The sequence below is a fragment of the Ischnura elegans genome, chromosome 7, assembly GCF_921293095.1.
Source record: "Ischnura elegans chromosome 7, ioIscEleg1.1, whole genome shotgun sequence".
Lineage (NCBI taxonomy): Eukaryota > Metazoa > Arthropoda > Insecta > Odonata > Coenagrionidae > Ischnura > Ischnura elegans.
The window spans coordinates 27674204-27687613 of NC_060252.1; the positions used below are offsets into that span (position 1 = coordinate 27674204).

The 13410-nt window shown below is 39.6% G+C and overlaps 1 protein-coding gene across 1 annotated transcript; it reads right to left on the reverse strand.

Moving 5' to 3' along the window:
* Positions 1 to 8280: 8280 nt before the first annotated feature.
* LOC124162586 lies at positions 8281 to 12652 on the reverse strand. Its single transcript, XM_046539164.1, has 6 exons — positions 12513 to 12652; positions 11191 to 11512; positions 10135 to 10458; positions 8803 to 8871; positions 8599 to 8688; positions 8281 to 8442 (listed from the first exon to the last, which is right to left on the reverse strand). The coding sequence occupies exons 1-6, from the start codon at positions 12650 to 12652 to the stop codon at positions 8305 to 8307; spliced, it is 1083 nt and encodes a 360-aa protein (XP_046395120.1). The 3' UTR covers positions 8281 to 8304.
* Positions 12653 to 13410: the final 758 nt, after the last annotated feature.

The window sequence follows — 13410 nt, forward strand, 5'->3', positions numbered from 1 at the left end:
ACAAAGATGATGAAAAGAATAGAGTTGGAGCAATTTTGCTGGTTATTAGGGAGGAATTGTGACACAATAATATTTTCCTTAGAGCTCATTTTGGAACGGACATGGAATGTACGGATATGTTGAAATGTAGTAGTATGCCAATCCCTCCTTCAACCATCTACGACGCGAAACCTTTCCTGCTATTGTGCTAGCAATCGTCAGCCTTCAGCCTGTTCTGCATATTCTGCCTTCAAGTGAATAGGTACATCAGTCGGCAGTGCATGCTATTTAATTTGTAGAAATTTTTTGGATATTCATGGAGTATTGTTAACAAATTAATAAAAATGAGCCAGATAATATAAATTATTAATCTAATCTTATCAACTCTTATTCAAATCAATTTTTGCAGGAAAAAGTTGCCTACAAGTGCAACAGTTGCAAACTACCTACATTAATATCCTAGATGAATATTCTAAAATGTAACCTTCTTTCAATTCCATCACAACTTTTGTTGTAGATACTAGCTTCATATCTTTTCAGAAGTGAACTCTTATGCCTCAGGATATCTTTGTGTTCATTATCTCAGTCCATATTTTTTTAGAGGCCAGAGCTGTACTGTACATCTTTGCGATGTATTCAAATTTTTCATCTATCATCAGTTTTATTTCTCCTCTACTAGGAAATGAATGTGATGACACAGAAACTATCATTAGATGTTTAAATACTTCATCGGGTTTCTATAGGGGGTAAGGGCTAAAGGTCTTTGCAGATTACATAAATTATGGCTTTGGTAGTTACCCCATTTTTACTACCATCATCTTGATGAAAAGAAGAATAGGTTGCACCTAAAAGTTGCTTTTGTAATAAAAATATCAGCCATTGAAATTTTAAAATCATTATGCATCTCAAAAAAGATGATGAGGTTATTCACAAAATAATCAAGGTATAATTGTAATGGTATAAAAACAAAATAGTTTAGTCACTGAGGAGTCTGTAAAAATCAGATTTATTGTAGTAGTTTTCAATGATGAAGATAGTCATCTTAGGATAGTATTTTATAATTTTTACAAAAATGAATACTAAGGTAGACAACCAGTAGCGGATACAGTAAAAACTCAAGGGGAGCTGCAAAAGATATCTTGAGCTACCTTTACTTTTGTTGTAATGACACGTAATTAAGTGATATGCAAAGTTTAAGAAAATTTTATTTAAATTGATAGTACGTATATATAAGACAATGCCATCCTATTATTTGAAAAAGTTACAATTGTGGTTTTGCAATGTTAGGTAATGTAGGCAGCCCCTCAAGGGGGGCATGCCCCAAGCCCATGGGGGGCGTGCCCCTTGCGCCCCCACATGTATCTGCCACTTTAGACAACTAATTTGTTATTAAGTGTATGTCTACTTGAATAGAAGTGGATTTTCTCAGATGGCTCTTTAATTTACTATTGGCATGATTGAGTGATAGTTAAAGACGACATTTCGATTGTTTCTGGCTGCGGGGTGGCCAGGAATTTTGTTCAGGGGGACAGGGATGTTCCAAAGGGGGAAATTTTGGAAAAACAAGGTAATAAGGAGAGGGTTTTAAACTAATTTTTACACTTTTTATAATAGAAAATACTTTATTTTTCCAAGAAATCTATTTTAAAATCATTTTTTTGATATTTTGTTTTTTTTTTATGAAGCAAAGTAATTGTGTTTTTATATTTTGGAGGGGGGAGGGGTCTGGACCCCCTGGACCTCCCCCCTCACTGCGCCTCTAGTTTCCAATAACTTCCGTCACTATGCAAGTGGTAGAACAATGCAAAGTTTCTGTGGGTGGCTTGGCCTCCGAATAGGTGGTTTCAGTTTGAGAAAATTGTTCATGTATTAGGGGCATCGAGTTTTTACATGTGAAGTTTAGTGAATGAGTAGTTATTGAAAGGTTTTCATAGAATCCTACTCGCAACTCATTACACATGCCTGACTTCAATTCTCCAATTTCGTATTAATCTGAACTTATGACTCGGATACAGTGCCATACTTCCTTTAAAAAACCTGTTCTCTTCCTATTACTTCCGTAGGTATCCTACACTACCACTAGGTATTTTCTTTGAAGAAGTTGTAAAATATATGGGCATATATAAGAGGGGTGACAGTCCGCCCGCAATGAGAATGAGATAGAAATAATTTAGTAACTTATTTTGAATTAGTTTAACTATCATGTGCGAGGGCACTGCCACAGAATGCAGTAATCTTCCCTCATGTTTATTAATAATACTTGTATTTGCCCTATTTAAAATGAATTAACTGAACCTTATATTGAGGTTAGACTCCAATTCCAATATAATGATCATCTTAAGTAGTGCCGGATCAAGGATAGGGACAAGGGGGGGCTAGGTAGGGAGCCTGAGCATGGGCATACCTAGCAAGGGGCAGGAGGGGGCAGCTGCCCCCCCTAGAAGCAAAAATCGCAGATGTCTTTAAACTTCCCCACTAAATGTTTATAGTAATTCACCGACCATGGTCAAGCACCTAGTGTCACTATGGAGGCAAATATAGTTGTTACCTCCCCTACCATATCTGAGCTAAGACTCTGAGCTCTTCATTCCCGGCTAAGATTTCCTTCAGAATATTTACTTTGATAGTGCCACTGAATGCTGAAACCATGATCGGTTTTTGCTATTGAGATATTATGTAGGGAAATTTACCAGTTTTCTAAATTTGACATTGAATCAGTCTTCATTCCGGAAAATGGTTGCTCCTATGATTCTAGTCGCTTATTTAGTCAGGTGGGTATACTTCTAACTCCCTTCACCTCTATGTTTCGTCCTATGAATTGAGCTCTGAATGTGGAGGTCTTCTTTCGGCAGTTTAGCATGACGCATTTACCCGTAAACTCACGGTGCTTCCTTCGTTCGCGTTATCTACTGCCCCGATAATAACAGTACGAGGCAACACCAGGGCTTTATCCGAACCTCATTCACGCATTTCTGCATTCGCTATCGCGGTTTGTCATTTTACATTATGCAACTTTATCTACACCTCAGCTTGTGCGTGAGAATGTCACTTCTGTTACAACAAATATACACCAGAATATCACTTAAATACCTCGTGAAAAACGGCATTCATTAGCGTATTTTCATCTAGTATCCTTCCGAGTACGGAGATGGATTATCGGATTGTGTATTCAGGGATGAAGAATTTCGGGATGGGTTCGAAGAGGGTGAAATTTTCGGAGATATTAATTTTTGAACTTCAGACCGAATTTCTAAAACATTTCTGGGGGATGGACTTATTTACTGGCTCATTAGGGCTTTGTAGGCTGTTTGGGGATTTCTGGCCTTTCGCGTTACATATTAGCCTTTCGAGTTATTACCAATACAATTGGTTTTCGTCAAATGGGGCCGCCTATTTTTCTTTTCCATCCCATTTTTTTACATATCCATCTCTTTAAATGCCTCCCTCACCATTTCCTTAGCGTAAATGTCTTTTGCGCGAGGGCACTGAAGGGGCGTGGGGTCCCTGCAGACCTTATCGTCCTACACTGCCTATTCACTAAAGCTGAAGTTCTGTGGGTAGGAGGCCAGTCGCATCTGTTTTTTGAGTATTTAGTCGACTGGTTAGTGAGGGTGGGCACTGGGCAGTCATTGAGCCAGGTAGGAGGTTGGCACCCTTATATAGATAGCAATTTCACTTGATGTACACGAAAGAAATTTTTTCACTCACGTAATCACTATTGTTCCCGTGAATTTCTACTCCGCTGGCGTACTCGTGCGAAGCATCCGCACCAAATTTTCTTCTCACTCCATTCTCATATCCGTGACAGCAGCCCCTCAAAGCATTAGGATCAATGGGCAGAAAAAAAGCTTAGTTTTGCATCAGAATCAGTAAGAATTGCACAGAAGAGAGGTTTTTTGAAGTAGATATATTTAGTATACATTCCATGATGTCCATGATCAGAATAAATGTTAATTATTATCGTTATCTACATCATTACTTGGGATTATTAAATAACAATTTATTAAGACGCTTGATATATGAAAGACAAATGATTAAAATGAAAAGAAAATTACCAAAAAACAAATGGCACTAGGAACTAGCAATAGCTGACCACGTTCTTTGTGTTAATTAAAAATCAGAGGTGCCGATTGAGGTGACGGAGCAAAGTACGCCAACAAGCCGATTCATCTAGCCGATGAATTCACGCAGTGGTGCTGCGAGGGGGGGTTTTGGGGGATAAACCCCCCTCGCAGCCATTTACGTTTAATCGGTTTTACTTCATTAGATTGATATTACGAATACAATAGTGTAAGGATGAATGAAATATCCCTCAGAAAGTTTTAAATCTCACCATTTTGGTCCATTTATCTTTAAAATTCCGCAATTTATTAATCTCGTATCTACCGCTTATCCTAGTGGGTATACCATACCCCCACACACCCCGGTGTTAGTTGCACTAAACCCCCCAGCCTAAATTCCTAGCAGCGCCCCTGGATTCACTAACTAATTGGTTCCCTGTATCATATGTATGCCATGATTGTTTCATTTTAGTATTTAAGACATCAGTTACTTTGCTGCGATTTATTTCGACAATTATTCGAGAGATCTCTGCTTCTATTTTGCTGTATTTCGCCGACCGTGTTATTCTCGCCTGGGATTTGTTTGCTTTTTCTGTTTATACGAAACACTTCGTTTATCTAGATTAAACTTAACCTCTTGTCTCCATAGCGATTTACATGAAGTAACTTAAAATTTCGTCGTTAAAAAGTCGATCACTTTTATGTAGCCCCTAACCTATAGCATTTAATCAAACGTATGAGTTACCTTTAGGTCAGGAGATCACAATTTGTTCTATCAGTTATTTCGCCATGTTAAAAGAATTACCTTTTATTATTCTTGAAATTGCTATTAGATTCCTATGCGACCCTATCAAAATGAAGCACCCTTTCAATTTTTCTTTCAGATGTGAGACATGCGCTACACGTACAACTAATACTTAATTTGCGCACGGGTGCATATGAAGTGATTCGTTTTGCCCTAGTGAATTTCAGATTACTAACGTGGGGTTTATGTAAATCCATGAGGGAAATTCAATTTCTGTATCATTTATCTCTCCTCAGCCGCAAGACATCTCGGAGGATACAGGAAAAAAGCTGGTAGATAAATTGCGCTAATCTAGATTCTGACTATGCACAGGCCATGCCAAACGGTAAGAAAATAACTTTAAAACGTCTTTTCTGTCGGTCCCCTCATCATTTTAAAAGTCAGTTATAGCTGTAAAAAAGTGGGAGGATGATATTTTTGTTTTGGACAAAAATTCAGTTTTATCATTTTTCTAAGAAGGGTTGCAACCGGTTGGTTTTGGTATATTTTTGGAAGTAAAGTCTTCCTGGCAGCAGTGGATTATTTTTTGGAGACCTTATCATTTTCTCTACGTTTTTGTTTTTTGAAAGTACTACATGGTGATGCGAGGAAATCGATGAAATCAAAATGACCGAAGAAAGACTTTTTATTATTTTTTCAATCTCTTCAATGCTGCTAGAGCATACTTTACGGTTACCGTTAACTTTACTGTACGCAGCTGTACACTTCGCTCTTCCATCATCTAACCTTTTTATATTTTTTTCAAATACCTTCTTCTCCTTTGCATTCATAAGGGCTAATCCAACGTAACTTATTCCTGGCCATCCCCCGTATTACCGCCCACCAGTCCTTCGACGATCGTCTTCATCAGGACACCATGTCTTAATGATGTCCTGATTAAGTTTTCCCGTTTTCCCCTTAAGGTTTTTAGAAGACCTATCTTTTCTTCCCCTCTTCTTAGCATTTCCTCATTACATGCTCGGTCGATCCATTTTATCTTCATCATTCTATGGTAGCGACAAAATAAATACGATGTTGCACTTGTAAATCGACACTATGCAATTTCATTTACAGTTTTCATTCGTCTGTGCTGCCATTCGCGGTACGTTTCCAACAATTAGGTTCAATATTTCCCTTTCTCGACCACCGAATACAATAGAGTGGTTTCCTATTATTTTTTATTGCCTAAATCGAAAGATTATTATTCCTGGAGTACGCATTTCACGCTCTTAGATTTTCGAATGACGATATCTATTTTTCGCGATCAAATGAAAAGTGAAAATTTTCAAGCGCGCGAAAACGCGACGGCTAAGTAAGAATGATGGGAAAAGTCCGTGTGACGTATTTCTGGTTCCCGCTGCCGCCCTGTGAGGTGACCTTGGGGGAGGCTTGAGCGCTGATACGACGCAGGCTGCTAGCAGGTAGCGCTTGGCTTAAATATGGATTATTACTACCTTATCAAACGAAGGAAACTTTCCGACCTTAGACAATTTTAATAAGTGATTATTAAGACATGTTTCCCTGAGCTCTGTGCCTCATGCATGCATTGGTAATCTTAGACGATGTAAAACTCCTATCCTCACGTGTAGAAACTAGGTCCCTGTGACGTCACGTGGAGTGGAATCGCATGGGCGCCAATCTGGCCTCTTTGAAATGAAGATAAAATTTACCATTGCCATTCGTCGAAACCGGTATTTCTAAAAACCAAATAATTTGTATATTATGAATACACTAATGTTGGGTAACGAATCGCAATCAATGCCTTTCGTTTTCTTTGATGAAGGAAACTACCGTTACGGGTTCTCGAGAGAAAGTCTACGTAAAGGCTGTTTTACACGGGGCACGGAATTGCGCAGGTTTGAACTGCATTAATTTCTAAAATGACATGGAATTGCGCGAATGCATGAACGAAATTAGAACAGGGACTATTTCTCCATCTCACGCCCACGCATTCTCGCATGTGCTCTAGCAATTCATCGCTATACACGACGCAATTTTGACGGCACCTTCTTCACACGTCACATTGTGCAAGTACGTGCCCCGTGTAAAACGGCCTTAATGCGGTTCCTTGTGATTTAACCGGTCGTGGTACATTTTGACCCTACTATTTCGGTCATTTAGAGGCAAATAAATACGCTGATTGCGCTCCCAGCGGTGGAGCGAACTTTTTACATGATTTTGGCATGTTTGGGTATCCATCCAATATACGCAAGATAGAATGGAAATTTAGTTCGATCCCCACTATTGCTTGGAGGTAACCTCCCCACTCACCTGCCCACCCTTGTCCCTTTCCTGGATCCGCCACTGGAATCGGTAGGCAAGTACTGTAACTTTGGGAATAAAATCACAATTTTACTTCATCCTTTTGATGGTAAAGGAGCCTTAGCTAGACCAGGAAATCGCCGTTTTACCATACTTCACAGGTTTTTGTTGAAATACCAATTACACTCTCATCATGAAAGACCCTGTTAATTATATATTTGAAATTATTTTCATTTAACTAATTTCATATGTTGTTTGTTTTGCATTGCATCTGAAGAATGATAAATTTTCATTTTAGACAATGCAAAAAATGAGCCAAATGTACAACAAAGAAACCAAATAAACTTTTTAATTTCCATTTTGACTTACCCTGTGTTGTCATTACTTTCATCTAATGATGTAAACAAAATCCTATATTGTTTTCAATTAATTAATTGCTTGTTTCAATCATGACTTTTTACGCCTTACAAAGACACCTTTCATCTTATAGTCAAGTACACATTCTTGCAATAGGTACGGTAGATTGCAATCCATGGACCTTGAGTCAGCAGCATTACGAGTAAAATTATTTTAGACTGCCTCTACATCGGCTTGGTCCAGGAACTCAGCAAAGTGAAGGATGGGACAAAATATAAAGTGTGTGTCATGAATATCTGAAGCCACAATAGTTGAAGGTACAAGAGGAAAAATTTTAAGACTCAGAGATAAATAATTGGAATCTGCAGACTGAAGAGCTCGACTTTAATTTGTGTTATATATCAAGTGCCTATTTCAAATGTAGATACCATTTTTTATTTTAGTGATTGAGTTTATGTGAATGGAAAACTATGATTGAGATGATGTACTTCAGCATGAACGAGGGTATACAATTCAGTGTGAATGATGCGATAGTCCAGTGACATTCTTTGAAATAGCCTCATTTGAAATAACGATGGAAAAATGTAGCCGAGCCAGTGACAAATATCAACAATATGAACTACTATAGGTATGTAAGGTTTTCGCTGTTTGAGGTTCAACCGTCCTTAACTATAAAATAATGAATTTTCAGTTGTGTTATCGTTGATGGTATTCTGACTCGATTTTAAACTAATGAAGCAAATGGAAGACATTTTAAGGGTCCATACGCTGCAGAGTCTAGGTCTCAATATATCTACCGATGAATAAAAGAGCAAGGCTGCCATAATTGTCATAAACTAAGGAAATAAAATCATTTTTATTCTATGCATGAAGCATCTCATAGTATCTGAGGATCACAAAGGTGTGGTTTGATTGGCTCTGCGACGAAACTTGGCTGTTGAGAGCGGAAAATTGAAACTGCAGCACTATGGAAAGATGTGTCACGAAGGCAGCAGACATCTGCAGAGAAATTTGAGCAGTCACTTGGGTGAAATGTAAAATGCACGTTTAATAATGTAAATTAAACCAATAGTTGTTTGTCCGTTGGAATTCACAGAACTTCACACATTATTAACGTTAACTAGAGTCAAGATGAAAGGAAAAGAATCATCTTACCGACAAGAGAAGCTTGATGTCGTAATTTATGAGCCCAAGCGGCTCGAACTTCACTTTGGTCTCCAAAATTTGGCGAGAAAATAATTCGAGCTGAAAAAAATAAAAAAAGTAACGTATTTTTATTGCATAATTATTTACTGCGAGAGTAGAAAATCAAACCCATACTACAACGAGAATATTTATTTCACAGTCGCCCCAACTCACTTCATATCGAATGATGAAGACTTTTGAATACAAAAGTGCTCTTGACAGGCATCTTCCAGTGTTTGACGCCTAAGGAAAAAATGGAAAAATAGTCTCAACAGCTGAATCAACAAAGATGGTACACAATTCAAAGTGATACGTATGGGGAGCAGGAAGTGTAACTATGCATTATAAAGGGAATTTTAAATTATCGTGTCCACGAAAATTTAAACGCGTCCGTTTCACTGCGTCTGATTCACCTACGTTTGTCAAATTTTTTAAGGTAGTGCGAATAATCGATACCTGGACCCTGAAATCAGGCATGGCCACAGATTTCTAAACAATGCTAAAACCTATTTCTCTAGTGATGCCAAGGAAACATCAGGCTATCCTGAGAAGGATCTCAAAATTGCACTGCAATAAAAAGCATGGAAAATTACGGATGTATATAAAGACCAGCATTCCATCGTTTTGAGTTCAGTGAGCATTGATCGAAAATTACAATCGATAATCATTAATTACAGAGACCGTAATACAGTAAACGAATTTTGAATTGTACAACTATAAAAATTCCTTGAGGTCGTTTTTCACCACAGAAAAATATTATCCACCTACATTTGGTGGAAATCGACTATTAAAAAATCGATGCCCAACACCAACATCGGATGCTGGGTATTAATTTTAGTCATTAAGCCACAGTGAGACGAATTGTCCGTCGAACCCGTCCTTAAATACGTAGAAACTGCTCTAAACCCACAAACGAATCACACTAAGTGGATGGAACTAACAATACTATACATCAAATGTGTACGATTGAAAATAATGTCACGTTGACATACTACACCATCTTATCAACCGTAAACCAGTTTAAACGCATTAAGCCTGTTATTTCGCAGTCCTAATAAAATGTAATTCCTATATTCACGACACTAGGGCGTTTACACCATTTACGTATGAATAAAGAAAAGAAAAAATACAGAAAATTGCCAAGGTAAATTATTTTCAATCATATCACCATGTAGACCAAATACAATTCCTTTTATTCCATAATTATTCAATAGTAACCACCGATTACGAACTTTTAATTTCGCAAAACCTTTTTTATCGTCATAATTACCGCAAAAGAACAAAACAGGCGGAAATTTCTTTAGTATGGAATAAACCCGAGTAGATTTAGTCTCTAATCGAGCGCCTACCCATGGTTAACCTGAGTGCATATGTGTGGTTTGTGCGACGTGCTGCCCAAAACAGGGACAACAATATCAACTTAGCTTCTCGCGTAACTGAAGAATTCTGATTGAAAGTTTTTTGACGTGCTATTTTATAAACGTAAGAAAAGATGGCAATACTCACCTTTTCTCTCACTCCGCTGCAAAGACAAGCCATTTCCACGACCGCGAGCGTCGTAGAAATGGCGCCAATGATGCCGTAGCAGAGAAGGGATACGTTTTTGACGAAGACCATGCTCATCAGCCACTGGATGATGAAGTAGGAGAGGATGATGGAAGCGGAGAACGTGCCCAGAGTCATGAGGACCATGCTCGTGCCGAAGAGCGATGTGAACCCGAGGGTGAGTTCGCACAGCTGCAAGTGCTTGGCGGCGAGCGACCGGATGTGTCTGGCGGGCGAAGCTAGTCTCTCTCGTCGGAGCGATGAAACGGCCGCGTGGCGCCACAGCTTCGATCATGAAAGAAATATATGCATTTCTAAAGGCCGTTTTACACGGTACACGGAACTGCGCAGTCTGACGTAGTACGTGTGAAGGCGCAATCAAAATTGCGTCGTGTAAAGCGCGAATTGCTAGGACACATGCGAGAATGCGTGGATGCGAGACGGCAAAATAGCCCCTGTTCTAATTTCGTTCATGCATTCGCGCAATTCCACGCCATTTTAGAAATTAATGCAGCTCTAACCTGCGCAATTCCGTGTACCGTGTAAAACGGCCTTAATATACCTAGACTATACTCATAGATAAAGATACCTACTCATCATTTTTATTTTCAGGAAGACATAAGCAGATCTAAAGTAATAGTTAAATTTTGAAAATGTAACTACTAAGAGTAATTATTTTCTCAAATATAATCAATATCGATAACTACGCGTTATCGTATTCAAGAAGCTAAAAAAGATGTATTTCCGAAGAAAATGAAAATAAATCCGGGAAGGGCAACTCACTTGCAGGGAACAAATATCGAACGCTACAGAATTGGAATAAAAGAAAGGATACAAAAAAGTATAAAAAAAATTACCACATTGAAAGGAGAAGCAGTTATTTACGAAATTGGCGAGTATAATTCTTGAGTAGCCCAGGTTTATAAGTTGCCATAACGTGACGTTACTGCCTATAACCCATTTTCGACCGAGGGCCACAATAAAGATGGACACGAATGGGCTCATCTATTTACTTACATGGTCGAAGCGCAGAAATCTTGACGGCCGCCGCATCCCGTCGACCTCCCACGACACCACCTCGCCGGACGCTTCTACGGACGACGTGATGGCCATGAGGTCCTCATTAATGTACGAGAAGTCGAGAAGAAAGTGGACGAGGAAACCGAAGGCCATAAGAACTGATGTGACGCAAAGGAAGATGTCGTAAGTGAAGAACATCAAGTCCAGGTCGGTGAGGGGAAGCGGTTCCACGTCTCGGCTGTACCTGAGCAGATAAGTCATCAGACCCAGGATGGCGACATTGCCTGCTACCATCAAGGCGAGTCCTGACCGAGTGTGCCTATTAAAGGAAAGAATAGGTGGGGATATCATAACTACAGCTAGTCAATCGAACAACGTGCATCTCAAGTACAGGTATTCCAATACCAGATGATTTTCTCGATTAGGCTTGTGCCAATTGCACCCGAAAACAGCTATATATGAGTATTACAGCTATATTTGCTTAATCTTTTCGGTATTCACGAATTGGACCTGGTAATCGAGTTCTTAGGTGAATAAATGGAAACTTGAGTGCCCGTAATTATTTGAATGCATGCACAGGGTGGAAAAAATATATGCCACGAAATTTCAACTCTGGAGCGCTGGTGTAAGTAGGGACCAAAATTACTGACGATGTTCAGGTCGAAAATGCACAATTTGTCAACTACGGAAACTTTGAGCGAGCGATACAGTTGGCCGCGAGTTTGCCCTGTTGGCGGATGCTCTGGACAACTCATGACTTTCGATGATCCGCATGCCGGAGATCGCGACGTATTCGAGGCACCCGGCAACAGGGCAAACTCGCGGCCAATTGGAGGGTTTGGCTCAAAGTTTCTATAGTCTGAAAATGATGCGTTTTCGACCAAAACATCATCGGTAGTTTTGGTTCCTACTGGCATCAGCTATCTAGGGTAATTTTTTTTTTTTTTTAATTCCGTTACTCAATTCATCTCCACCCTGCATATGTGTTCACTTATGTCAGGACTTTCGAATACCTCTATGGGACACTCCAACAATCGAATGCCCAGATACGTACTCCAGTCCCCAGACGAAGTAAGGTACATGCTTTTGAAGACGCAGATATTTACTTGAATACAAAGACACGCACTCGATGACAGGTATGTGTGCGTTCGGATAGGCATTCAAGTAACTTGTAAAATAATTGTACATGCGGTACAACCCGACACCCGTGTGGATTTCGCCGGGGTAATCAAAGGCGGATACCACATATGACGTATCCAATTCCTCCTTCGCATCCATGACGTCACGTTTCATCTTTACATCTACGCGCTATTTATTACCTGTGCCTCCGGGGAGAGATCAAATCGGACTCCAAAGCGCACAACCTGACGATCAGCTCCCTCAGCTTCGCCCTCCTCAGTACAGACGTGACAATGACTTCGGAGGACATGATCCAGGAGCTTGCCCAGAAGGCGATCATGATCAACCGGTTGACGACGGAATGGTGGCCTGTGACGGTCAGAATTTCGCCCACTTTGGAGAAGCTGTCAATCACGTGAGTGGCCAAGGAAAGGTTCGCGAAGAAAATCAGCACCGAGTGAGCGATGAACAAGTAAGGGAATATTCTCTTGCGGCATCTTCTTCTTCCTCTTTTCAAAGGGTAGTAAGACAGACCGATGAGTCTGGAGACGAATATGACCGGTGTTAGGGTGTGGAGTATGTTCCGCGGTGGTTTCAGCATTGTAGGGTATGAAGTGGTTAAGTTTCGACTGCAGTTAAGATCTAAGAACACTAAAAAAAGTACTGCGTCGCTCGCTCAGAATCGCTGGCCACCTCGTTTACTTGGATGAGCCAGTGGAGAGATTCATTCGCAAAGGGACTGAAGCCCATATGGAGATGCCACTCGACTGGAACAAAAGAGGCCCAAGTCCAGCTTTCTTTTCCTAAAGAAATTAGCTATCTTGTCTTTCAGCTTATATTTTGTTATTTATACCCACCGTTTCGGAAATTTCACGGAAAAAGCAACAAACGAGATTCGAAGTCATGAGTGAGGAATTGAGATACATCAACTGATGTAAAAAAAAAAAACACAGGACCTGGCATGGCTTTAACTGAAAACACACTTCCCTGACCGAAATAAATCACAATTGTTATATTTATATTCATAAATAAAAACGAGATATAAGCTTTATATTCACAAAGTGTCAATTATACGGGGAAAAAACATGGACCTAAGGG